This window comes from Parasteatoda tepidariorum, chromosome 10, assembly GCF_982258835.1.
Source record: "Parasteatoda tepidariorum strain Cologne lab strain chromosome 10, Ptep-v5.0, whole genome shotgun sequence".
In the NCBI taxonomy this organism is placed as follows: Eukaryota; Metazoa; Arthropoda; class Arachnida; order Araneae; family Theridiidae; genus Parasteatoda; species Parasteatoda tepidariorum.
The window spans coordinates 50424120-50448638 of NC_141764.1; the positions used below are offsets into that span (position 1 = coordinate 50424120).

General features: G+C 28.4%; 2 protein-coding genes across 6 annotated transcripts in view; both read left to right on the top strand.

The window, feature by feature from the left end:
• Positions 1 to 983, top strand: part of LOC147802770 (uncharacterized) — a 43462-nt gene extending 42479 nt beyond the window's left edge. For all 4 annotated transcript variants that reach the window (XM_087153214.1, XM_087153215.1, XM_087153216.1 and 1 more), the window contains one exon: positions 792 to 983. The gene's annotated coding sequence lies outside the window, so the exon portion shown is untranslated. The remainder of the gene's footprint in view (positions 1 to 791) is intronic.
• Positions 984 to 4664: 3681 nt separating this feature from the next.
• Positions 4665 to 24517, top strand: LOC147802771 (uncharacterized). Of its 2 annotated transcripts, none has more exons than XM_087153222.1 (10): positions 4665 to 4763; positions 7954 to 8033; positions 10999 to 11053; positions 11555 to 11672; positions 14093 to 14253; positions 15662 to 15773; positions 16775 to 16957; positions 19843 to 19911; positions 20143 to 20406; positions 24334 to 24517. In XM_087153222.1, the coding sequence occupies exons 2-10, from the start codon at positions 7958 to 7960 to the stop codon at positions 24466 to 24468; spliced, it is 1173 nt and encodes a 390-aa protein (XP_087009348.1). In that variant the 5' UTR covers positions 4665 to 4763; positions 7954 to 7957; the 3' UTR covers positions 24469 to 24517. The 2 variants fall into 2 exon arrangements, with proteins under 2 accessions (XP_087009348.1, XP_087009347.1); XM_087153221.1 differs by lacking the exon at positions 4665 to 4763 and adding an exon at positions 5446 to 5571.
• The last annotated feature ends 2 nt before the right edge of the window (positions 24518 to 24519 follow it).

Sequence of the window (24519 nt, forward strand, 5' to 3'; positions counted from 1 at the left end):
GCAGAAAACATTCAGGGCCGAAAATCTACTTCGCTCTTATTGTAATCTACTAATCTATATGTTCTCTCTATATGTAATCTACTTATTGTAACAATAATTCCTAAATTGCCTTGTTTCATGCATGAAATCCCGAATAAGTATATTCATTATATATGCGATTGAAAATAAGTTGGCTGGTTGGTTCTAATGCCACTTGTCACACGGGCAAGCCTGCTTTTTGATATAATCCAGAAGACAAGGAAACTCCTGGATCAGAATCCCCCAGAGGTATTGATTTGTTATGGGAACATGGAGGACTTTTACGACTCGACAGATTTAGCGTGCATCAGTCACGGCGGGGTTCGAACCCAAGAACTCTCGGACATATGCCCAGCACCCTACCAACCAGGCTATCCCGGCCTGTAAATAGGTTAGGATAGAACCAATTTCATATTTATACATTTTTCCTCGATTCTATAGCAACTCTTTTATACCTTTTGACTTAGATGAATTCTACGCACAATCATGCGCTTGTATTATAACCGCGTGGATTTATTATTATTTTTTTGTATTATTACAATCTTAATTTCATTTAAATTCTTCTAGTAGTTACGGAAATAATCAACGAAATCTGAAATTATTTTAATTTTGAGCATCAGCCGTGTACATTACGTGGTCATATTTTGCATGTCATAAAATTTGAAGAGAGATATTTTTGTTTTTACAGTTAGTCGTCTTCTAAGAATAGAAAATGATAAGACTAAGAGACATTAAACATTTGTATGATTGAAAGATTGTTGTTTTTCTTTTAGGTGCAAAAAAGGAGGATATATTCCTTAATTGAAAGAAGAAATAAAAAAAAAATTAAATAGATGCAGAATAAAAGACATTTTATCAACAAAAAAAATGACCACCTTTGTAAGAAATGTGCAATGGACAATACTGTTATTTTACTTGTATTTAAATATTGTAAATTTGTATAAATAAACCTATTTTATAATTTATGAGTATCTTTTTATACCTAAAAAACCTGATTTTGAGTAAGAAAAGTAAAATTTCATTGAATGTACTAAGTACTGTAAGTGAACTTGTAGAATAAAGACAAATTGCAAACACGAACAGAGATAAAGCTTAAAACAATATAGAAAAATGAAATGACTTAGACTTTAAAAAAAAATCTGAACTCTTGCACGTGCTCTTATTGTTTCGCATTTTATTATTTTCGGTATTTCAGGCATATTTTCAAAAAAAAAAAACAGTTAAAAAAGTAAGTGTATAAATGATTACATTTTAACGACATTTAAAGTGACGATTATAACATTATTTCAGTTGCACTAAAATTTAAAGTGAAGCGAAACTTTCTGTCATTTCGATATGATGTATAGAAAAAAGGGAAGCTACTACGAAGATTTTTTTTTAAAGAATTGCTGTCAAAATTTACTTTGAAACGCATCTTGCATTCTTTCTTTTAATAAAATTTTGACTTATATCCTAATCTTGAAAAGCTCATTACTATTTTGAAAGTATACATTTTTAAATATCTTTATTTTTCTTTTTTTTAATGTTTTTGATCACACTAACCCCATTGCATTGAGATAGAGTAAAAAAATAATATTCGTTTAAAAAAAGGTATTTTGAAAATGAATATTTAAGGTCCCCTGAAAGACATGCCATATTAATCATGTGAACAGAATATAAAAAAGAAATTGGTAAGATACATTTCCCTATAAATAATCAGCATTTTGCATAAATAATACTTAGAATGTAATAAAGCACTAGTTTTTACTAATTTTTTAACAACATAAAAATGAAATCAAATTAATAAATTTTAAAATTTAAGAAATAAAGTCATAAATATCAGGAAAAAATTGCATTCAAATTAATCAACAGAATATAATAAATTAATACTTTAATATATGATAGTGTTTATAACTTAAATACATAACGCGAAAAGCTGAAATTTGGATATGACAATAGAATGTATATGTAATACAGAATGCAACACATAGATACACAATATTTAAGACTTATATTAAAATATTGCCACCTTATTTTTTAAAATTGCCTGATTACCCTTATAAATCAAGAAATAAATGTAGAAAAATTTTAGTATAATCTCCAAAAGACAAAAATTTCAAATAATATACACAGCCCTAACACAAGGCAGGATATCTTAGGAACTTTTCCTTAAGTTTGCATGGTTGAAAACATTTAAAACTGGTGTTATATTAAAATACGGTTTCATATTTTAAAAAAATGCCTTTTTAAACCTAGAAATATGTATAAAAATGTTTAAAAAATCTTGTATTGTCCAAAACATGCTCATGAAACAAGTTCATTTCAAATATATGTAATACTAACCTAACCATGGAATTCAATTCACACTTCTTTTGTTTTTGTCAAATGGACCTCATATTTTCTGATAATGGCAATTGATATCCAAAACATTTGATGAAAAATTTAAAACAATTCTTATTTAGTTGAAACCATGCAAAAAGCCCATGTCATATTTAACGCTAACAAGCTACAGACAGTTAGCGAACTTAACTTTTTTTTTTTTTTGATTATCAATTTTTATAACGTGGAATCCAATTCAATCATCATTGAAATCCAATTCAATTATTGAATTTTATTAATTTTTCTAACGTCGAATATTTTAATATGAAACTCGGTTCCATTATAAATTGTGGGTGTCATATTTTCAGATAATATCCATACGCTTTTAAAAATATTCCAAAAAATTAAAAAAAAATTTTTTTCGTTCCAAAAATATGCAAATTCCATAGCAAAAACGTGGACAGTTTGTCAACTATTCAAAAGTTTTTTTCAAAACTGAACTCCTATAAGGCTGGTTTCAGTTCAGTATGGGAGTTAAATTTTCCTTAAACACCCATACATGTTAAAATTGCTTTAAGAAATTTTACATTCTATATCATATAAGAGTAAACAGTTCGTGAACTTTTTATAAATTTTTTGTCTGCTTTGAAATTTATTTAAAATTAGTTTCCTATAAATATATGGGCGAAATATTTTTTTAAAAATACTCTTATATTCCAAACAAGTATGGATACTATATTTTTAGGAAAATATCCATCGCTAATATAAAATAGAACAGTTTGCGAATTATTTATATTTTCTTAGAAATTTTTGATTTATTTAGAACTGGCTCAATATTAAAGCAGTGACATCACAAATTCGAAGTATATCTAAAAATAAACTTGATAATTTAAAATATAAATATCATTTAGTCCAATGCATGCAAAGTCTATATCATATATAGTGCTGACATTTTTTCAACAATCCTTATTGTTGAAAAATCTTTTTATTAGATGATATATGACGGAGGAAATGAAGGATTGTAAGTTGGAATCTGTAGAAAATCAATTAAGAAATTACGAAGAAGAAACCTAAAGAAAAACGATAATATTTAAAGATTTTTTTAAAAATAAAATAAAGGGCGAAAATCCCCAAGTTCTCTCTTCTTGCTACAACTATTTACGTTTTAAAATGTTTCCTCTGAATCACCTTTTATCTTCTCACATGAAATTTAACGGAAAAAATAATTCTTCTTCCTGTTTTCAAATCAATTTTATGATTTTAAAACTATTGAAAAATGATAAAAAAAAAAAAAAAAAACGGGGGATTTAAAAGAAGGAAATACGAAATGGGAAAGTTACGGAATAAAGAGGTAATTTTACATAAAAAATCAGCAGAAATGAGGTCGGGACTTTTTTTTTTAATGCTATGTCGTGCAATTATAACTTATTTAAGGTATCTGACTAGTAAGAAAAGATGTTTTTGGCCAAAATTTTTGAAATTAAGTTTATTATAAATTTAGTATCCCTATAGTTTTAACTTCCTAAAAATATTTTACTTTTGTTAGTACTCCAAATATTTACAAAGCTAAAGTTGTTTTTGTGTAAGGTGATGGCAGTGGATAGACTGATGATTTCAAGTCTTTAAAGGCATTTATCTAAAAAAAAAAAAAACCCCAGATTTTTTCATATTTTGTACCACCTAAGACACAATATCTCTTGTTATTTTTAAAATAATTATCTCAATTTTTCATGAGTGTTTATGACTGCAGCACGCATGTATTAAGCCACAGATTTATAGAGAAAAATTTAGAATTTCATATTTTATGCATGTTTTTTTTTTCGCAAAGAAGAGTGCGGAAAGAGTCGCTTTTTTAACTACACTGATCTCTAACTCAGTAGTAAATGCACCTGCTTTTAAGATAATAATTTAAAACATAGTCGATAACCTTCTAAATAAAATCCTCTAAGGATTTTTTGCTTTAGGTGATAGAATTTTTTCTTACAGCTTTTAGCGTATATGCAAAAAAATACCTTATTTTTACCGAAAAATGGTTATTCAAATAATAATAATTTTTGCTAGCTTCTTCAATTTTTACACACAATAAAAATTTTTGTATATTAAAATTCTAAAATTTTTTTATAATATTTGAAAACTTATATATTAATATTTAAAGAAAAAAAGGTGTCGAAACTATTCGGATACATTCAATCAATTCTATACAAGTTTTATTGAGAGTATATTTTGATTCTAATATAACGATTTTGTTACTTAAATCATTGTGTGAAAGTGAAAAAAATTTAAGTATTATCACTGTTTTAATCGATGTTTTTATTGCGTTTCACTTCTGAAAAGTGATTTTTAAATCAGGTGCGGAAGTCGGTGATAGCTGATTGCGCTAATGGTTTTCTAAAACATGGTGGACTGCGCTGCTAACATCTTATCTCCCTTGGTCTACTGCGCTCAAGGTAACCCTTATGACCATCCCTCTTACTTCAATTATGCAGTAAAACAATTTCTGATAGAAACGTCGTCTCGCCAATATTTTTCGCCAGAAGCTAGTGTGCTGTGGGGAGGGGGGAGCATGTCAATAAGTGTTCCTCCGTCTTTTGGTAATTTTCAATTAAAAGGAGTTTTTCATATGTTGTAAATTTTGATATTTCTGTAATTTTAAAATACAAACTATATTTGAACTATGAAAAAAAGTTTTTTTTGTTCATTTTAAGGCTGTTAAATCTAACTAACTGACTTCTATAAATTAGACAAAGATTTATACAAACACTCATATTTATATAAAAATATTTAAGCTAATGATTTCACTTTCATGAAATCTATGCATTTTGCCCAAAAATTATCATTAAATAAAAATGTTGAAAAGATTTTTAAAATGATAAGTAGTAAGTTACCGTAATAGAAGACCTCTTCGTATTAAAAAAAAAATTCAATTCAGAAGGAAAATATTTATTAATTCATGGCGTAAATAATGTTCTATGCTAAATTAGTGAGAAATCTCGCGCTTCCATATAAAACTCTAAAAAATTGGCAAAAGGTTTGCTTTATTTTAAATTTTCGAAATGAAGAACTTTAAAACATAGTTCAAGAAACAGATTAAAATCGTTGTGAAGTGACATATGTGTTTAATCAAAAGTTGAATAGTAAATACTGACAAAGAGTGTGGATGATAAGTAAACAGCTGATAAGAAGCATTATCGAAAAAGGAGTATAAAAACTCATATAATAATAATACTACCACATTAATTAAAGGCTTCAGAGCTTGTAAGTATAATTTTTAATTGCAATTTAAGAAACTTATTCGTTTAAGGAGCTTATGGTCTTGATTTAATTACTTATTTCAACTTTCCATAACTTATCTAAAATTCAACTTAGGATTCCGAATTTTTTTTCAGAAGTTTAACATAAGCTTAGATTTTATTCAAAAACAAAAAAAAAATTCCTTATTTGAAGGTAAAAATAAATTGTACGAAAATCCTCTGTAAATTTAATTTCTGTGGAGCTAAGTTTTGAAAGAAAAAGCGATTTTAATGAAGTTTGCGTGCATGATAGAAGATATATATATATATATATATATATATATATATATATATATATATATATATATATATATATATATATATATATATATATATACACGCCTTGTATATGTACGCCTTAATACGCCCCTGGTCATACAATAAACCGGGCGTATTAAGCGTACGCGGGGCCCTAGGCCATTCAAATTTTTGGGGCCCTTAGATTTAATTTTTTTCTCGTATATTTTTTATTTATTCAAATATAAAAGTATTTATGTATCTTTTCATTTAAGAAAGCATATTTAAAATAAAAATAAATAATATCCTGAACCTCTCAAACAGCGGCTATTTCAATATATAAAATTTGATTGAAAGTGACCAGTTGTATCAAATTTTTGGGGCCCTTAGATTAAATTTTTTTCTCGTATATTTTTTATTTATTCAAATATAAAAATATTTATGTATCTTTTCATTTAAGAAAGCATATTTAAAATAAAAAGAAATAATATCCTGAACCTCTCAAACAGCGACTATTTCAATATATAAAATTTGATTGAAAGTGACCAGTTGTATGAGTTTTTTCTAGAGTATATAAAACAATAAACGAACATTTATCTTATAGTAAAATATCTTGTATTTATTTATTGATCAAGCAGAATTACGGACACTAAATAATTATAAAACACTAAAAAAATTATGAGACACTTCAGTTGAGGCACTAAATAACTTCTTTTTCATTTAAAACGTCTCAATAATGTCAAAAACATTTAATTCTTTGCTTCTAGTTTAAACAAGTCTCAGCTCGCTATAGTACTGCTTTCAACTTTTTCGAGCGCAAATTAAAAGGACAAATTTGAACTTAAAAGACATTGATAAATATTATAATACATAAACTATAATAATACTTATAAATAATAACTAAAATAAGTAATAAATAAATATGCAAAAAATTATGTAATAATTATGTAAAAAAAATTATCGTATTTTATTAATATATATTTGAAATTGATTTTTTTTAAAATAATTGTTTTTCTTAATTTTTTAAAATTTATTTTCAAAAATTTTTTTTAAGGGGGTCCCGGCCCAGTCTGGCCCAATGGGTAATCCGCACTGCAATAGACTCTAAGTACTCTACTGTAATTGCAAAAACGTAGCATTTGCTGGACGGCTAGTATTGTTGTGAAAATGCGTGAAAGCCTATTTTTTTTAAGACATCGTATTTTGTGGGGCCACCAGTATTAGACAGATAAGTAATTGGGGCTGAGTAAAATTTACGGTTAAAAGTATATTTAGTCTCACTATAAATTTCGGACGCATAGTCATATGGAGAAGGCGGCGAACATGAAATGAACCATCGAACACCACCAAAAAAGTACAAGGAGATGGTTGTGGTCTCTTGTGGGATGATATTATTCTTGGTTCCTGTATTGATCTTCTACATTTTTGAAGGTGGTTTCGTCACTGCTGCTTATTATTGTACCACGGTTTTAACGAAACCACGGATCCTCAGCTAATCTTCCTGGACAACAACGTACACCTCATCGTTAGTGGATGCCTCAAAACTGTTGGTGAAGATATTACATGCATCCATTGGACGTCAAGATCGAAAGATTTAAATACAGTTAAACACATGTGAGATGCCCTAGGTTGAAGTTTGCCAGCAAGTCAACAGTCGTCAGCAATTAGTCTAGGCTACGATTGTCGCTTCAAATGGATTGAGTAGATAAGCTCTTACGCAGACAGTGTTAAATTTGGTACATTAGTCAAAGGCGATCCTTTCCTTTATTAAAGTCCGGTTTTTCAATAAAGTGCTATTTTCAAAAAAAACTTTTATGTTGCTTTTTTGTTTACTTTTCATACGTGTTGTTTGGGGCTGTTATATTTTTTGCGTTGATTTATAACACTTGGTAACATTGCAATGATGTACTATGTACCATTAAAAAAGTCGCGTCAATCTTAAGTTTTGCATTCCTTTTTTCGTTATTTTGTCAAACTTTTGTATTCCTTTAAATCAATATTCCTTAACGCAATCTTTGTCTATACAATTTAGATAAAATACTGATTCCAAAAAATAGATTTCATGTCTGATTTAAATTCTTTTTTTAATCGTGGCTTCTTTTTTTTGCAGCGAAATGAAGTTTCTAATCGTTTTGATTTTTGCGGGCATTGCCCTTGCATCTGCTGTTCCTTTACAGCCACACTCTTATGGTGAGTATGCCTTTTATTGTTGGAAATTTTCTTTAGAGATGCATACAATGCCTTCATAAATACAGCAAAATATTACATATATATATATATATATATATATATATATATATATATATATATATATATATATATATATATATATATATATATATATATATATATATATATATATATATATATATATATATATATATATATATATATATATATATATATATATATATATATATATATATATATATATATACATATATATGTATATATCTATTATATATAATTCTCTTACGTGGCTCCCAAATTTTGGCTGTAGTACTTTGTACAACTAAATAAGATTCTTTTCACAACAGTTAAATATTTACTTTATTTTCTTCATTCATAGAGAAAACAGTCGGCAAAGAATTCTGTTAGGTTAAAAAACATTTCGCTAAAAAAAATAATGAATTCTAAAAGAAATAAAAATAAACAACTTAAAAAATAAAAATGCTGTTGCCAGCCATAGAATTTTTTGAAAGTTAACTTAGTAACATAAATCAAAATGACATAGAAGCGCAACTAGATCAAAATTATGATACCTGAGCGCTTGACGTAACAAATCCTTCAATTCTAAAAGTGTTGTATTGCCAAATGCCCAAATAAACAATTGTGTTCTTAAAGAAATTCGATAAAAAGTTTTAAATAAACAATCTACTTCTACAACTGCTTCTTGAAGAACTTGGCTCATTGATTAAAAGTATTGTTTTAATTTTACAGTACTAACTTTACTTCGACTTTCATTATTGCTATGACCCTCTTTCATTACATTTTACAACTTCAAGCTAAATTTGAGGACTGTTGTTTTGTGGTTGAATACTGACTTTAGAAATGTGTACATAAAAAAATAATATTTAGAGGTTAAGAGTTGCATCAGAAAAATTTGAATTGTTGACATTGAACTTAACAATGGAAACAATCGTTTTTGTGAAAAATTGAATTGTATTGTTGACATCAAAAGTAAAAATATTGTGTTTCAACTTAACAATACTACCTTAATTTATACTTTAGAATTGCCTCGGAGAAATTTGAATTGTTAGCAATGACTTAAACAAAAAGTTTTATTTTAACTGACAAATACTATATTATAATTTTAACTTTTTCTATGACTATACTCATTTTCTTACTCTTTTCTTTGTTTTTTATACATTTGATTTTTTTGTGATAAAATCAAAAAACCTTTAGTTGTTCTGCTTCTGAACACTGATGAAAACACAAAATGATGGGCTTCATCAATAATCAAAAATATATACATTTATTTTACAAATTCCATATTATTAAAATAGCGCCCTTCAGAGAATTAAAAATACAAAATTATCGTCATCAAAGCCGATGATTTACATCCGGCGTTCAGTGGTAGACTACTATTTCATATTGTTTTACAACGCATGGCTTTAGCCCTCTGGTGGGAAAGACTTTAAAACAAAACTTACAACAGTTACTTTTCTCAACAACTGAAATTTAGAATAGTGTGATTAAGAAAAATATGTGAACTGTTTGCAATTTCAAATTAATATTGAAATATACAGGTTTAGAATTTTCTACAATGAAAAGTTTTCGGAACTTCAGTATTCAAAAAAGTATACAAAAACTAGACGTTAAGAACGTATCCAATGAGCGAGCAAAGCGAGCATTGGATTGCTAAGCAATCCGAAATGAACTGTGAAAGCAGTTCCGGGGGTTGGTGAGCGCCAGCGAGCAGGGGGCGAAGCCTCCTAGTATATATATATATGTATGTATATATTAAATATCCGGAAAACAGAATAAAGAAAAGATATAATCTCTTCCTCAGCTCACACGATTATATCCTCATAAAGGAGTGCTTTCTAATATTGTTTCAACATAACCGAAGCAAAATATATCAATACAATAGAGTGAGAAGCACTCAAAAAATTGAAATGAGAATAGAACACATTAAGCAAAAAATATATACGAAATAAAACATATCAAACAAAAAACAGAAAATAAAGTGTAAGGAAATTACAGAACAAAATAAGAAAGAAAATCTATATAGTGAGCCTCGAACTTACGCGTACAGTACTTCTTCAAGAATGATTCAAAATATTTTCACAATAAGATTGCCAGATAAAGCTATAATTTTGAAAAAAGAATTTCTGGTTCACTGCTATTATCATATGAATGGAAAAATTAACATATTTCAGTTTCTCAGCAAGAGTTATGTTTTTTATACCATAAATGTCCTTATCATATAGTACTGTAATTTTAACAGAATTTCTTTTCCGTGTGCATTACCTATATAGAAAATTATATGTAAAATTGTGCTATATCGTCACCTGGAAACACTAATTACTGCAAAACAAGTATTAAAAAATAATAGAAATATTAGGAAATAATTTTTCTCACTATAGAAAATAATTATTGCAGCGAAAGACATTCAAAGACTTTTTACAGCAGTTATAAATTTAAAAAAGCAATAAAAAACAACAATAAATAAATTTGCAATAACTCAGGGAAGTGATAAGTTTGGAATTAAATTCTACGATAAGTTTTAAATCTGTGGTATAGAAAACATGAGGCAATGCAATAAAGAAATTCTGGATTTTGTAATTGAATAATATTAAATTTCAGTGTAGCAATCTCATCTGCGTCGATGCGGGGCACTTCGTGGCTCTGCCGACTCCCAGACCGCCCTGTATTGGAGAGCTAGAGAACGCCTGAGGCTTCTATGACTTCGGTCAATATATGTAATTGCTTGCTCATTGTTTCGCTTTGGCTTGTTTTTATAAATGTAATATGCCTTGAAATTGGAATTAAAAAAAATGTAGCAATCTATACACAACCAAAAAACAATGATTGTAAGGTAATTGTGGGTGTTGGTAAGCGAACTGAGCAGTGTCCGCAGCCCCTAGTTCTTATTAATTATATCACGATTTTTCTTTATAGTTGATTAAATTTATATATTTTTTCATTTTAGAGTTGGAAAGTCATGTAGAAGAATTTGCATCAGAGGATCTTTTCGAAGCTGAAACGTAAGCTTTAAAAATTTTCATATCGATAAAAATAAAACTTAACCTTAAGGATGAAAGAACAAGCAAACACGACTTATTTTATCAACTAAATTTAATAAATTGCTAATGATAATTAAGTTTGAAAAAGGAATGAAGTGAGAAAAATTTAAAATAATTTAAGTTATAATTTTTATTTATATGTTCTGAAGAAATGTATTTTTTTCCTTGTATTACTTTAAAATTCACTAATCTAGTGAAGAAAAAAGCGTAATAGTAAATTATAAATTTGGACTTCTATTTGCATCTTGTTCAGTCAGTTTTAAAGTACAAAATATTTTTTTAAAATTTTTTCAATGTATCAGGTTAAAACAATTTTAAGCCTGATACATAGAAAAAATAACCATAATTTATTGCTAAAAATAATAGATAATTTTGCAATATAATAGGTTTAATAATATATTGTTAAGTATTATGCAGATTCATATGTGAATAAAAATAATGCTTTTCTCTTTCTTTCCACAGTGAAAGCACTTTAGATGAAGTAAAAGAACAGCTGAGAGAACGAGTGAGGCAAATTCTGAAGAAAATTAAAGAAGTCATTGAAACTGGAAAGCTTTTCCAGAAGGAAACTCTCCAAAAAGTAAGAAATTCGCTTTTGATTAAAATTATCGTCGGAATTTATACGCTATCTATCAATAAGTATTTTGATACCTATGATGGAAAAGAAAAACAAGACCGTATTCATATTCAATTGTTGATATACGTGAGGGTACAGTGGGGCTTTGAGGAGAACTCCTCCAGACTGAGAGTCTGGGGCTGTCTGCTGCTATGGTAACAAGCGAGAGCATATTTCTAATGGGGGAGAAATGGAGGAAAGAAGGTGTCGATTGGTTTACTCAAAACGACCTACGCTAAGACAAAACTATTTACCCTACACCCCTATTCGAATTGACCTTTCCTTGTAATCATAGTACCCGCCACGACGAGAGGATTTCTGGAGGATTTCTCCTGAAAACCGCACTATAAGTACTGCCTCAACCATCTCGAACATGGTTTCCAGAAATGCTGGTAAGACAGCTAGGGGAATTTTCCTCCAATCAGTATGTCGAAGAAACCCTGTTCTTGAATGAATATTGCACCTCTTTAATCGATGATTAAACTTGTCTCAGAGGTTCTAGATAGGGTTCAGATATGGACATACTGGCCCGTTTGGTAAGCTTTATTTTCCATACTTTGTGACAAATATTAAATACTAGTTTCAATAATAGCAACTTGAATTTTACAGCATTCACCTTTAGAAAGAAAATCCGCTTAGGGCGAGATATCTTAACCTATTAAATACATTAATGGGAACTGCAGCAACCAAACAATCTCATCTTCCTCACTAAGCTGCTCTGTTTTTAAATGCGCCTATATCGAATTTAGATAGGAAACTATTTCCCCTTTTTATTTTTAATACGTTGCAATACCAACGAGCGACTCTTGATGGACCAAGTATCTTAACTGTTTCGTTTTCTCTGTAATTATTTCCCTCAACTTTTATTGATATTTAAAGAAAGGAAAATGGTTCAACATATTTTGTTACCTAACAAGCTCCGCTTATTTTTTTATGTGAGCGGAACAAGAACGATTCCAAACTGGTGTCTGTTTAGATTTTGATCGAAATTGCAGTAAATAATTACATTTTGCCTTTAAGCTCAGTTAACATTTAACATCGTCTCAAAAAAGATACGTTAGTAAAAATACGTGAAAATATTATGCCATAAAATAAAAAGATGAATTGTTGTCCATTCTTGGCGAATCATGACTAGTGTTATCGTCCTGTTAGCAAAATGGATTCAATTAGCAAAACTGACACAGAAAGCACAATGTTATCATATATAGCATAGCAGGATTGGGAATTAAGCTAGTCCTTACCAAGAAAAATAACCTCGAACTTTAACTTCACATCCACCGATGTGTATGGGAGGTACTTATTGATAGATTGTGTATTTATTGATTGTTACGATAAAAGCTTCTAAAAAGCTAAGCTTAGGATAAAATTTGTTAGGATAAAAAGTCTAATTTTGAATTCGTATCAAAATATTATTATACACTGAAACCTTTTCCTTTAACATATATGCATACAAAAACAAATATAATCAGGAAATTACATTTCTTTTGCAACTGTAAATTGTATTTGCAACTGTAGGGCCGGGATAGCCTGGTCGGTAGGGCGCTGGGCCCATGTCCGAGAGTTTGTAGGCTAGAACCCCGCCGGCCGAAGACTCCCCGTGTAGTAAAATAGGGACTGATACACGTTAAATCTGTCGAGTTACAAAGTCCTCCATGTTCCCATAGCAAATCAATACCTCTGGGGGTACTGAATTGGAGATTGATCGTTCTCTGATTTAGGGCAAAATTACGATCTGTGGATGAATGAATGTATGTATGAATGGTTCCATCTTATAAACGGGCGTGACGTAATGGGTGCGGCAGAAGTCAAATTCTTGGCCATAGATGGCGCCACTGGAAAACAAGAACAATCGCACCCCTCTGCCTTAACAGGCATGCGAAAGCAAGCAAAGCATGCAAGCAACTGTAAATTGGGATACTTTGTCCCACTCCAAAGGTTACAGAAATGAAGTAAAAATCTTACTAGCTAAAAACGAATTTTAGATTACATAATTAGTCTTACATATTCAATTTATAAGAAACAGACAAATTTTAAGTACGATAAATTTAACTCACAAATTTAAGATTTTAAGTAACATCCACTTCTAAAAAAGGTTCAGATTGCGTACGCCAAACATTATAATAGGAGCTCTCAGTTACAAGGTTTTTTAAGGAGGGAGAAGTAACTATAACTATTAAGGAGGGAGAAGTATACGGCAAAACTATTACTTTGCGATTGGGAGCATGTAATGGTCGGTTGTAAGTAAAAAGTATTGGTTTACTTAGCAATAATTTTTCAAGGAAAAAAATGTTTTGAAAGCAGCTTTCCGATTATTTTATACAATAAAGAGCTGATTTCTAGAACTGCTTACAATTTTACTTAACATATACATATTTTTGTTCCAGTTAAAAGAGCTTAATGAAAAACTTAGGAAAGAGCTGGGTGAAGAGGGTTTCAAGAAGTTGAGAGATAGGACTGGTGACTTATTACGAAAACTTTTGGAAAACTTTGGTTTTCATAAAAGAGCTGCCGTCGATCATGCAGAAGACATCATGGCTGAAGCCGAGTAAGAGAAAACTGATATATTTTATGCATCAATCTATGAAATATTTTACGACTATCTCGTAGAATTATTAGTTATGTAACTAGACAACGAGTAAAGTTTTTTTTTAAAAAAGTTGTATGATTAAATAATTTATATTAATTTTTACATAAAAATTAATTCTATCGTGTTTAAAACCTTAAAAGGAAAAGAAAAACTAAAAGATAAGAAAAGAGCAACCATTAACATTAGTTAATTTATTAATTTTACGGTAACTAAAGTCACATATGTTTTCAATGTATTTTTATACTTATAATTTTAAAGCACTTTTTGTAGTATTCTTTGAATTATATTTAAAAACTATTCTATAACAATTCCAATGACGTATTCAATTTGATATTACACACTTCAACCATATTTTGTTTCCGTTGATCGTAATATTTCTTTAAAAGGAATACTTTTTTACGATTATCAGAATATTAAAATAATAGAGCCCCTTTAAATTAGTCGAAAAATAGAAATGTAATTAAAAAATATCATAGATGTATAATAAAAAATAATTTAGGTATTTTTTTGATGTTTTTAATTTTTGAATAAAAAAACAGTATTGCGCTACCGAGTATGAAAAACACTAATTTTGATAAAATATATTTTTAGTTTTGCCTCATTCTAATCTAGTGCGAGCCAATTCACTGTCACTCTTTCATTCATATGAGCTTTTTCCTACACTATTAGGAAATAACTTTCAGTGATAAACTATGTAAAATGAAAACAAAATCTGATATTTGAAGAAACTGATTCTTTTTTTAAATTTGGGAGTTTCTTTTTTTATCAAACAATTATCTTAAAAGTAAATAAAACATCAACATCAACTACCAGCGTGTAATTAAAATTGTTAAAATAAGCCAAGTTTGTCCCTTTTAACAAATTAATATTTTTTTTAACTAAGACAATTGTTAACAGAATTAGCTGTGGTGGAGCAGGGGATGGAGCATTGGCTTATCAATGATCCCAGGTTCGAATCCCATCGCTATCTGGTACATACGAATTTTGATCCCGGATCACACCAACCACTGTGCTAACGTAAAAAATACCCTCAGTGGTAGATGGATAATGAATTAGAATCTCCTTGCTGTCTGGTTAACTGAGGGGGATTTACATGGTTTTCCTCCACATGCAACCAAATGCCGGTTAGTTCCATCAAAAAAGTCCTCCACGAAGGCTAGTTTGTCCCAATGCTTCACCCAAGAGTGCTCTTGTCTCCTATCTTGGGTTCAAAATTTCATGGCTACGGAGTTGAACATTGATAGTCGTAAACTCGAAATTGGGTTGGTTGTTCATCGACGGACGACGGTTATAAAAATAACCCTTATAAAATTACATTAAATAGAAAAAAAAAGCAAGGAGTTTGAGTATCTTATTTGCATTCTAGGCATGCTGACTTATCTGATATTCTTAAAATGAAGGAAGTTTTAGAAGAACTCCTTAAAAAAGCAAAAGATGCCTTTGACAATGGGAGTACAGTTACGGAATACTTGGAGAGAGTATGTAATTCATATTTACTTCATTTAAAATAGAACGCAAGTGTGACTGAGTTTACTTAGTAGCTTATTTTCCATAAAAGTTTGTTCCGTAACAACGCTTACAGTTAAAATATCATTCAAATAATAATGAATTTCCACAAATTTGAGCATGCGTGCATATTTCAGGAATTGATATATAATAATGAATTCGCAAATAATCATCTCCGCAAATCACCATAGATGTAACTGCATGAGTCCGAAATTTCAGTTCGTAAATAATAATTAGTTTGCAAATTATATAACATGCCTATTTTGCGAAAGAAAAACTTGCAAAATGTTATGCTTTTTAATTTATGAAGCTTGCATACTTCTTAAATCACTATTTTGAGAAATTCAATGCCCATAAATATCAAACGTGTGTATTTCGTAAATTTTCAGTCCATAAATAATTATTCTTTGTAGATTATCAAATTATTAGTGAATATCTTGTGAATTATCTAGCGTGTATACAATGTAAATTACACTGTTGAAATTTCTTGTTAAAAATGGTTAAATATCAATTTATTTTATACAAATAATACAAAACTGAAACAATGACGCTTATAATTCAAATCATTTTTGTTTCTTCTCATGCACGTCTGGCAAGTCTTGAAAATTTTCGTCTATTTTTGAGTTCTTGAAACATGTCAACTGCTATTTCCAATCTGTATATCCTTGAAGCGAAATAAGTTTTTTAATCAAGCAGTATCGTAGCACTTCATTTCCTTGGGATTATTTTTTAAACTAAAATAATGGATAACTTAATGAATAGTTACAGTTTCACAATGAGTACGGTAAATTCTAAGCCGGTAGTAGAGTATGCTTTTGCCGTTTTTTTAAAAAATCTCTGTGATGTTCTTTTTATCATTTGGGACTATTTATAAGCCGACTGGTGTATTTTAGCTTATGCTTAGAATTATCAACCTAAAGTATTAAAGTATACGGTACTCGATTTATATGAAAAGAAATTGTTTCTTTCACAGATCCAACAAATTCGCGATGCCTTGAAACTTCTGAACATCGATTTAGGAGAGAAGGCAAAGGAATATCTCCAGGTTTTGAAAGAAAAAGTAAAAGATTATTGGAACAAATTGAAGGAAAAGCTTACTTCTAAAAGATCTGCTGATATTGATGTTTTTGGAATGTTTGAGGAGCTCAAGAAACTGGTAAGAAAAAATTATATATATATATATCTATATATATTTAGTACACTGAACTTAAAATCATCATGATTCAAATTGATAATTAAACAGAAGCACAGCTTTTTAAAAGTTCAAAAGTAGTTTCGTTTCGTTTTTAAATTATTACAGAAAAATATTAAAATTCTATGAGTCAAGGTGATTATAAATGAAGTTTAAGTGAAAACTTATATTATAATCATAGAATGGAATATACCCTTAACTTTAATGAACCTGTTGTATTAAATATTACAGACAGCAATTTTAGATATTTGAAACTAGCAATGGCTTAGATTAGAAAATAACATTAAAATTTTTGGAAAAAAAATTTGAGAACTTTTTTTAAAAAAATGACTATAACCAAACTATAGTATAAATAGACAATAGTATAGTATATTTCAAGCAAATTTGTTTAAATCTGTGGGTGTTAATGTATGTTTTATATTGATATTGACTAGATAAAATCGATAATTTTTATGTGAAAGTTACAGAATGATTTAAATCGTTTTTCTTTAATTATTTAACTTTTTACTTAGTTTATTTTTGACTTGTATATAAAAACGAAACATGTCGAAGTTGGTTTAGAAAGTTTTCAATGAGAAATTAAAATTAAAAAAAAAAAAAAAAAAAAAAAAAACTCTTTTTGTTTTTTTAAAAAACAAAAAATTCAGAAAAGGTATAGATAGATCAAAAGTGGGGCTAGGATAGTAATATGTGAAGTTAATCAAATTTGTTTTTATTGCATAAGAGAGAAAAATATCACAGATTTGCAAAAAACAATTATAACAAAAAGAAAAAAAAAAAAACCCAACCCAGATTTTAACCTTCCCTTCCTTCTAGTCCTGCAGTCAACCTCTTAGGGACGATAGAGTGTCCCTGTGGTGAACGGGCGAAGTATGTCAGGCGCGTATTTTCCTGGCAGGGTCACCCAAGGCCAATCCATCATGCTCAGCTAATAACTATAAGTGAATTTAGTCAGTCTTCAGTCCTCGTGGTTCCTCAATCAAATGAAGCTGCATATTACCCTTAGCCATGGACCATTCGCATACCTTAGATGCATGAAATTTCGTTATAGGTACAAGATTTTTCTCCTTGCTCCTGTTTCCTTTCCTCTAGTGCTGCTCACCTTCTTAATTGTTTAAGAGCCTCCTGGAGGCAGCTGTAGGTTGAGCAGGAGAAGATTTTCGATGTTCGCAGGCGGTGGTATCTCTTTTCGACCTGTTGTAAGCTTTCCTACACCAGAGGGATGAGTAACAACAACAACAACAAGATTTTACTAACCAAGTATCTAAAAGCACCCCACTACAAGTAGAATCATTGTTTTATTGAATAAGTTCTTTTAGGGGATAGCGCTCTTTGTCTTTTGTTGTAAAAATACCCCCAAGTATGATTTATACAAACTAACAAACTATATTTAATAGTTTTTAAATGTATAATATTATTCACCTGACTTTACACTATTTTATAGTTAAGTTTCATAACTAGGGAGTCTGACCTCTTGCTCTGCTGCTTTGGTTAACTCACTATTTTAGTTGATTTATTTGGATTGCTTCGGTTACTCCTTGGGCACTAATTTAATTAAATCTAGTGATGCATGAATTGCGCTCTTATTATTAAACTTATATGTCTGAAATATGGGATAAATGAAAGACATAAAATCCGTAACTAGTAAAATAACTAAAACCGAGCATATGAAATCTGTAGAAAGAGCATACAACATCCATATAAATTTAAAAAAAAAAATCAAAAATGAAAATGCATAGTGAAAAAGTAGAAGAAAATTTAAGGGTTTAATAATGTCTCTATTTAAAGAAATATATAAGGTGAATCGATGAGCAATTTTATAAGAAACCGGGCAATCATGAATATTTATAAAATTTCCCTACAGTATGCAAATTTAAGAGTTTATAGACACATCTGTGGCAGAATTCAAGAATTTAATCCTTTGAGGTCCACGTCTGGGTCATCATTGAGGTAAGCGAGAATAGCTCCATCGAGATACTAATATTTTATTAAACATATTTACATTTATATACAAGTTGGTTTGATTTACAAGAAGCATCATCACAGCAGGTGATGAGAGAAATACTGACAGGCTGTCATGTGAGTGCTGGTATTTATACAATTCTAATATGATGACGTCAGAACTCTTATTTCAGTTCACTTCAAAAATAAGTAAAAACACATTTGATTAAAGACAAACAGATAACAATATGAAATAAACTTGATTTTACGATGAGCGGCGAACCCATCACCACACCTTAAAAAATCTTGCATGTTACTGACTTTTTTCAGAGATATTTTTGTGCTATGCGGTTTTATTAGAACTCCCTTCTCTGCTAATAAATTAATATGCAATACCAAAATAAAAATGCAACACAAGTTGTTGATTTAAATGAGCAGCTAGTTTTAATTTCTCATTTCTGTTCAATCTATAAACTAATTTATAGACTGAGGTCAATTCGTTTCAGCTCTTTGTTGTCAAAGTGAAGAATGAAATTTTATCGGTTAACTATACAACACGTACAAGCGTTTTATTTACAATAATGGCTTCTGTAAAATTATGTATAGATGGATATAAATGTTTTGAAGCTTCTTGGATCTGTTGCAAGTCTCATGAAAGAATAAGCGAAGCTATTACGAAAAAAGTCCCTCGAAAACTTAAGTCAATTCATGATATTTCCCTCTTAAAACTGTTCATGAGATTTATAAGAGGGTTTCAATAATAACATCTTGTATTTTCATGCCAATATATTAGAAATTTCAGTCTTTCACATAACAATAATTTCTAAATTATTCCTTGAATTTGTCTTAATGACTTATATCAGTAAACTATAATAATGATAAGTAATTATAATATATTTCTTTTACAGATCAGAGAGAAATTTGATTTGAACAAAATCAAGGAGTACATCGAGAAAGTTTTCGGTAAGGGAAGTGAGGTAAGTCGCTGATTAGAATTCCAAACTATGCAAAAAGTTTCATTAATTTAGAATGACGTCAATTACGTAAACAGATGGAATTGTTTTGCGTAACTGACATCAGTATCAAAAATTTTCTTTGACGAAATTTTTGTACTTTTTTATGAATTAGACTAATTAATATTTTTAATTTGTCATGATGCCTTAATAACAATATCATTAACTCCTTACAATTAATTATCCATGATATAGATTAGAGAAACTCTTCTAACTTGGTTGAAAGACAAAGGAGGCAAGCAGAAAATCTTGGATTTCATCGATCGAATTTTAGGTGAGAAAGAGGCACAAAATTCGATTAGTGACTACTTCCACAAAGTGAAGGAATATTTCAACAAATTGAACATAGAGTTGCATGAAAAGTATGCTGAGTTTGGAAAGTGGGTGAAAGAGCAATACGAGGATGTTTTGGAAAAAGGGAAAGACAAATCTGAAAGCCTGAAATTGATTGCTCGTGAGGTAAGAGTATAAAATAATTATTTAGAAAAGTGTTCCTTTTCGATGGGCAATCTTCTTTACGCAAATAATAAGTAAATTTGACGAGACGAATATGACAAAATAATGAATCAGCAATCGACAATGTATATGCCGAAATAATGAATCAAATCTATGTAATTCCATCATATTGTTAAATAAAAATCTATATGAAATCAGTTTGAAAATGTAGTATTAAAGCAATAATGCAAAATGTAAGTAAAACCTGGGAAAGCGCTAAAACAGCATGAGCCCAAAATTTGCATTCAAATATATTTATAAAAATTAGAGAATAATGCTTAAATTGAAATAGGATAGTAAATTGAATTAGAACAAAAAAAAATATGTAAGCAATGCCGGACTACTTCAGGGAACATCCTGCATGAATTTATGGGGGAGCTTTATATGTGAATAACTTTTTAACAAAGTAAAAGTATTTTAGAGTCCTAAAACCTCACTTGGAAAAAATAATTAAAATATAGAAGAAATAGATTCAGTACATGAAAAGCAAAACAATTAATGCTAATTATAAAAATGAACTAAGTATATAGGTAAAATTCTCAATAGACTCTCCAAAAAACAACATACAATTCCAAAGCTTGTTTATAATTGAAGTAGACGTCTTAAATTACCGTTACCAACAAAAAGGAGCATACGGAAAAGAACTAAAGGAAACTACTCTATGTATTTATACTTCGTTATATACTTAGTTGAACCATAGTACAGTTAAAATTCGCTGTTATGTTTTCTAAGGTGGAAAGTTAAACCATATTATAGTGTTTCTGGAATTTAATTATTCTATAATATGGTACAGCTTAAATGAAAATATGATTCAGTTTTTCATTAAGGTTGCGACAACATTGCACTATTTTGTGGTTTAATGTATATCAACATAATAGTTTAACTTTGAACCAATTTTCCTGAATTTGTGCAAGTTTAAATAGGGGGACACGACATTGCTACAACAATTGCACAGTCTTATTTCCTGTATCATTAAATGTACCTTAAAAAGAAATATTGAGATTTTTCATAATTGGACGCAATTAATTTTAAGAGTAAAGTAATGCAGTAAAAACTTAAATTTTCACAGCAAAAATTTAGTGTATTTCAAATTTTGATTCAAGTTACACGTGCCTTTGTACAGTTATTTCACTGTACTTAGAAACACATAAATTAGTTTGGAATCGAACATAAATTAGTTTTAATCAAAGAGTTTTCAATTTCGCAAAAATATGGTTTTAACATACTTTCAAATTTAAAGTAATGACTTTGAAAATAAATTTTTTGATATAAAAAAGTTTACGATGAAATAAATTAAATTATGGCTCAACACACTGAAAATTTTTCTCCAGTGTATTTGTTATATTTGACTAAAGCTTTAAAACATCCATTGTAGTGGAATGATTTTATTAAAAATGTTTATTAAATACTTGACTTAAAAAGAGTTGTTAAGTATGTCACAGAATAACTTAAGGGAATATACATATAATATTAATAATATTAATATTAATATAATAATAATATTAAAATTTTAGTCAATTGTAAAAAGTACGTAAAAAATAAGAATTTTAACATAGGTAAAATCAATTGAACAATGTAATTGATTTTACTTATGTGAAAAAATTCGTAGTGTCTGGATTTATTTTACTAATGTAAAAAACAAATAGAAGTGTTTTGAGTTATAATATCGTTTAAATTTCCTGCAAGTTTAATATGTTGCATCCATATTATAGTAAGCATAAGTCCCTCTTGAACTTTAAAGCACTGTATAAATTTTAAAGCACTGTTCAACCATTCAACACAGATAAATTCAACTTCTTAAAATGTTGCAGTAGAAGAATGAAATAAAAAATATGGTTCAATGTGAAATACTATGGTTAAAAATTTAACCAAATTTCTGATACAGATTAACGTGTCAGAAATTTTGGAGCATGTATAATATTGAGCGAACTTTCTGCTGTAATCTTAATATTTATATATATATATATATATATATATATATATATATATATATATATATATATATATATATATATATATATATATATATATATATATATATATATATATATATATATATATATATATATATATATATATATATATATATATATATATATATATATATATATATATATATATATATATATATATATATATATATATATATATACACTACCGGTCAAAAGTTTGCGAAAATTTTTAAATCTGCAAAGAAAAGGCGTAAATTCAAATGTTCATAGAACTGCGAAAAATCATTCAAATGGCATGAAAATTTGATATGTTCTGAAGTGAACCCTCTACTGTTAGTTACATATGATCAAATTGCAATACTTTGTTTTTTGCGAACTGAATCCAGCTTTTCATCACGGATTGTTTTTATGGTGAAAAAAGTTGTTAAGTTTGAACACTTGCCAAACTTGCAAAAAATATTTTTTGTACTTTCTGTTAATAGAAAATAGTTATTTGAACAGTTTTATGTAAGCCCTCAAAATTTCAAATCGATTCGATTTTTTTTGACGAAGTTATAGAATTTTGAAAAACATGTGTACTTCTCTCGATTTTTGAGCATTCCACATATGCAGTCTTCTGGTCTATACATCTTCTATCAAAGAACTTTTTAATTTTTATGTTTCTATATTTTCAAATAATTAATATTTATCATAAAACAAATACTCTTATTCATTATTGTAATTATTATTGTTTATATTTATTGCTTACCTGTATTAGTTTTGTTGTGATATTTTTACTTTATATTAAATTAAATTAAAAAGTTATAACAATAATTACATAAATAATTCTAAAAAAATAATAACAATAGTATAAAAAATTTGCATTTTTATTAAACTATTTTATTTACAACAGGTCAAATATTTAACATATTCTTATTCGTGTTTTGTAATTAAATAAATTAACTTTTAAATCTTAGATTCCTCGAACCATCCACCTTTTGCTTTTATTATAGCCTTACATATGCATAGCATTCGTTCTAATAAACCATTAATCACTTCAAGTGATATAGAGTTCCATTCCTGTTGTAAAATGTCCCATAACTGACTTCGATTCAAATATCAGAGCATCGTTTGCAAGAACAAACAAATTTTAGATGAAATGTGACATCTATGAGATATTGTTTTAATTATATTCATAATAAGTTCCTTGTAGTAACAATAATTACAATAATAAATAAGAATATTTGTTTTATAATCAATATTAATTATTTGAAAATATAGAAAACATTAAAATTAAAAAGTTCTTTGGTCGAAGATGTATAGACCAAAGGACCGCAAATGTGGAATGCTTAAAAATCCAGAAAATTACACATGTTTTTCAAAATTCTATAACTTCGTCAAAAAAAATCAAATCGATTTGAAATTTTGAGGACTTACATAGAACTGTTCAAATAACTATTTTCTATTAACAGAAAGTACAAAAAATATTTTTTGCAAGTTTGGCAAGTGTTCAAACTTAACAACTTTTTTCACCATAGAAACAACTCATGATGAAAAGCTGGATTCAGTTCGCAAAAAACAAAGTATTGCAATTTGATCATATGTAACTAACTGTAGAGAGTACACCTTAGAACATATCAAATTTTCATGCCATTTGAATGATTTTTCGCAGTTCTATGAACATTTGAATTTAGAACTTTTTTTTGTAGATTTCAAAATTTTCGCAAACTTTTGACCGGTAGTGTATATATATATATATATATATGTATATATATATATATATATATATATATATATATATATATATATATATATATATATATATATATATATATATATATATATATATATATATATATATATATATATATATATATATATATATATATATATATATATATATATATATATATATATATATATATATATAATATTCATATATATGCACTTTGAATTTCAGTTTTTGCATGACTCTCGAATGCTGACCAAGCACATGGCAGTAGAAGCTAAGTTTTTCTTCACGGAGTACAAAAATGAGATAGGAGACATGTTTGGGGATGTAATGAAGAAAATTGAAGAAGTTTTGAAAAACTGATTTCTTTTAATAAAGCAAAACATTTTAATAAAATAAATTTTAAATTGAACT

Bases quoted from the DNA above. Each gene is read 5' to 3' on its own strand.
- LOC147802771 (XM_087153222.1), top strand. From the start codon at position 7,958: ATGAAGTTTCTAATCGTTTTGATTTTTGCGGGCATTGCCCTTGCATCT. The intron at 14,254-15,661 runs GTAAGAGAAAAC...TTTGCATTCTAG, and splicing joins GACATCATGGCTGAAGCCGA to GCATGCTGACTTATCTGATA. The intron at 19,912-20,142 runs GTAAGTCGCTGA...TCCATGATATAG, and splicing joins TTTTCGGTAAGGGAAGTGAG to ATTAGAGAAACTCTTCTAAC.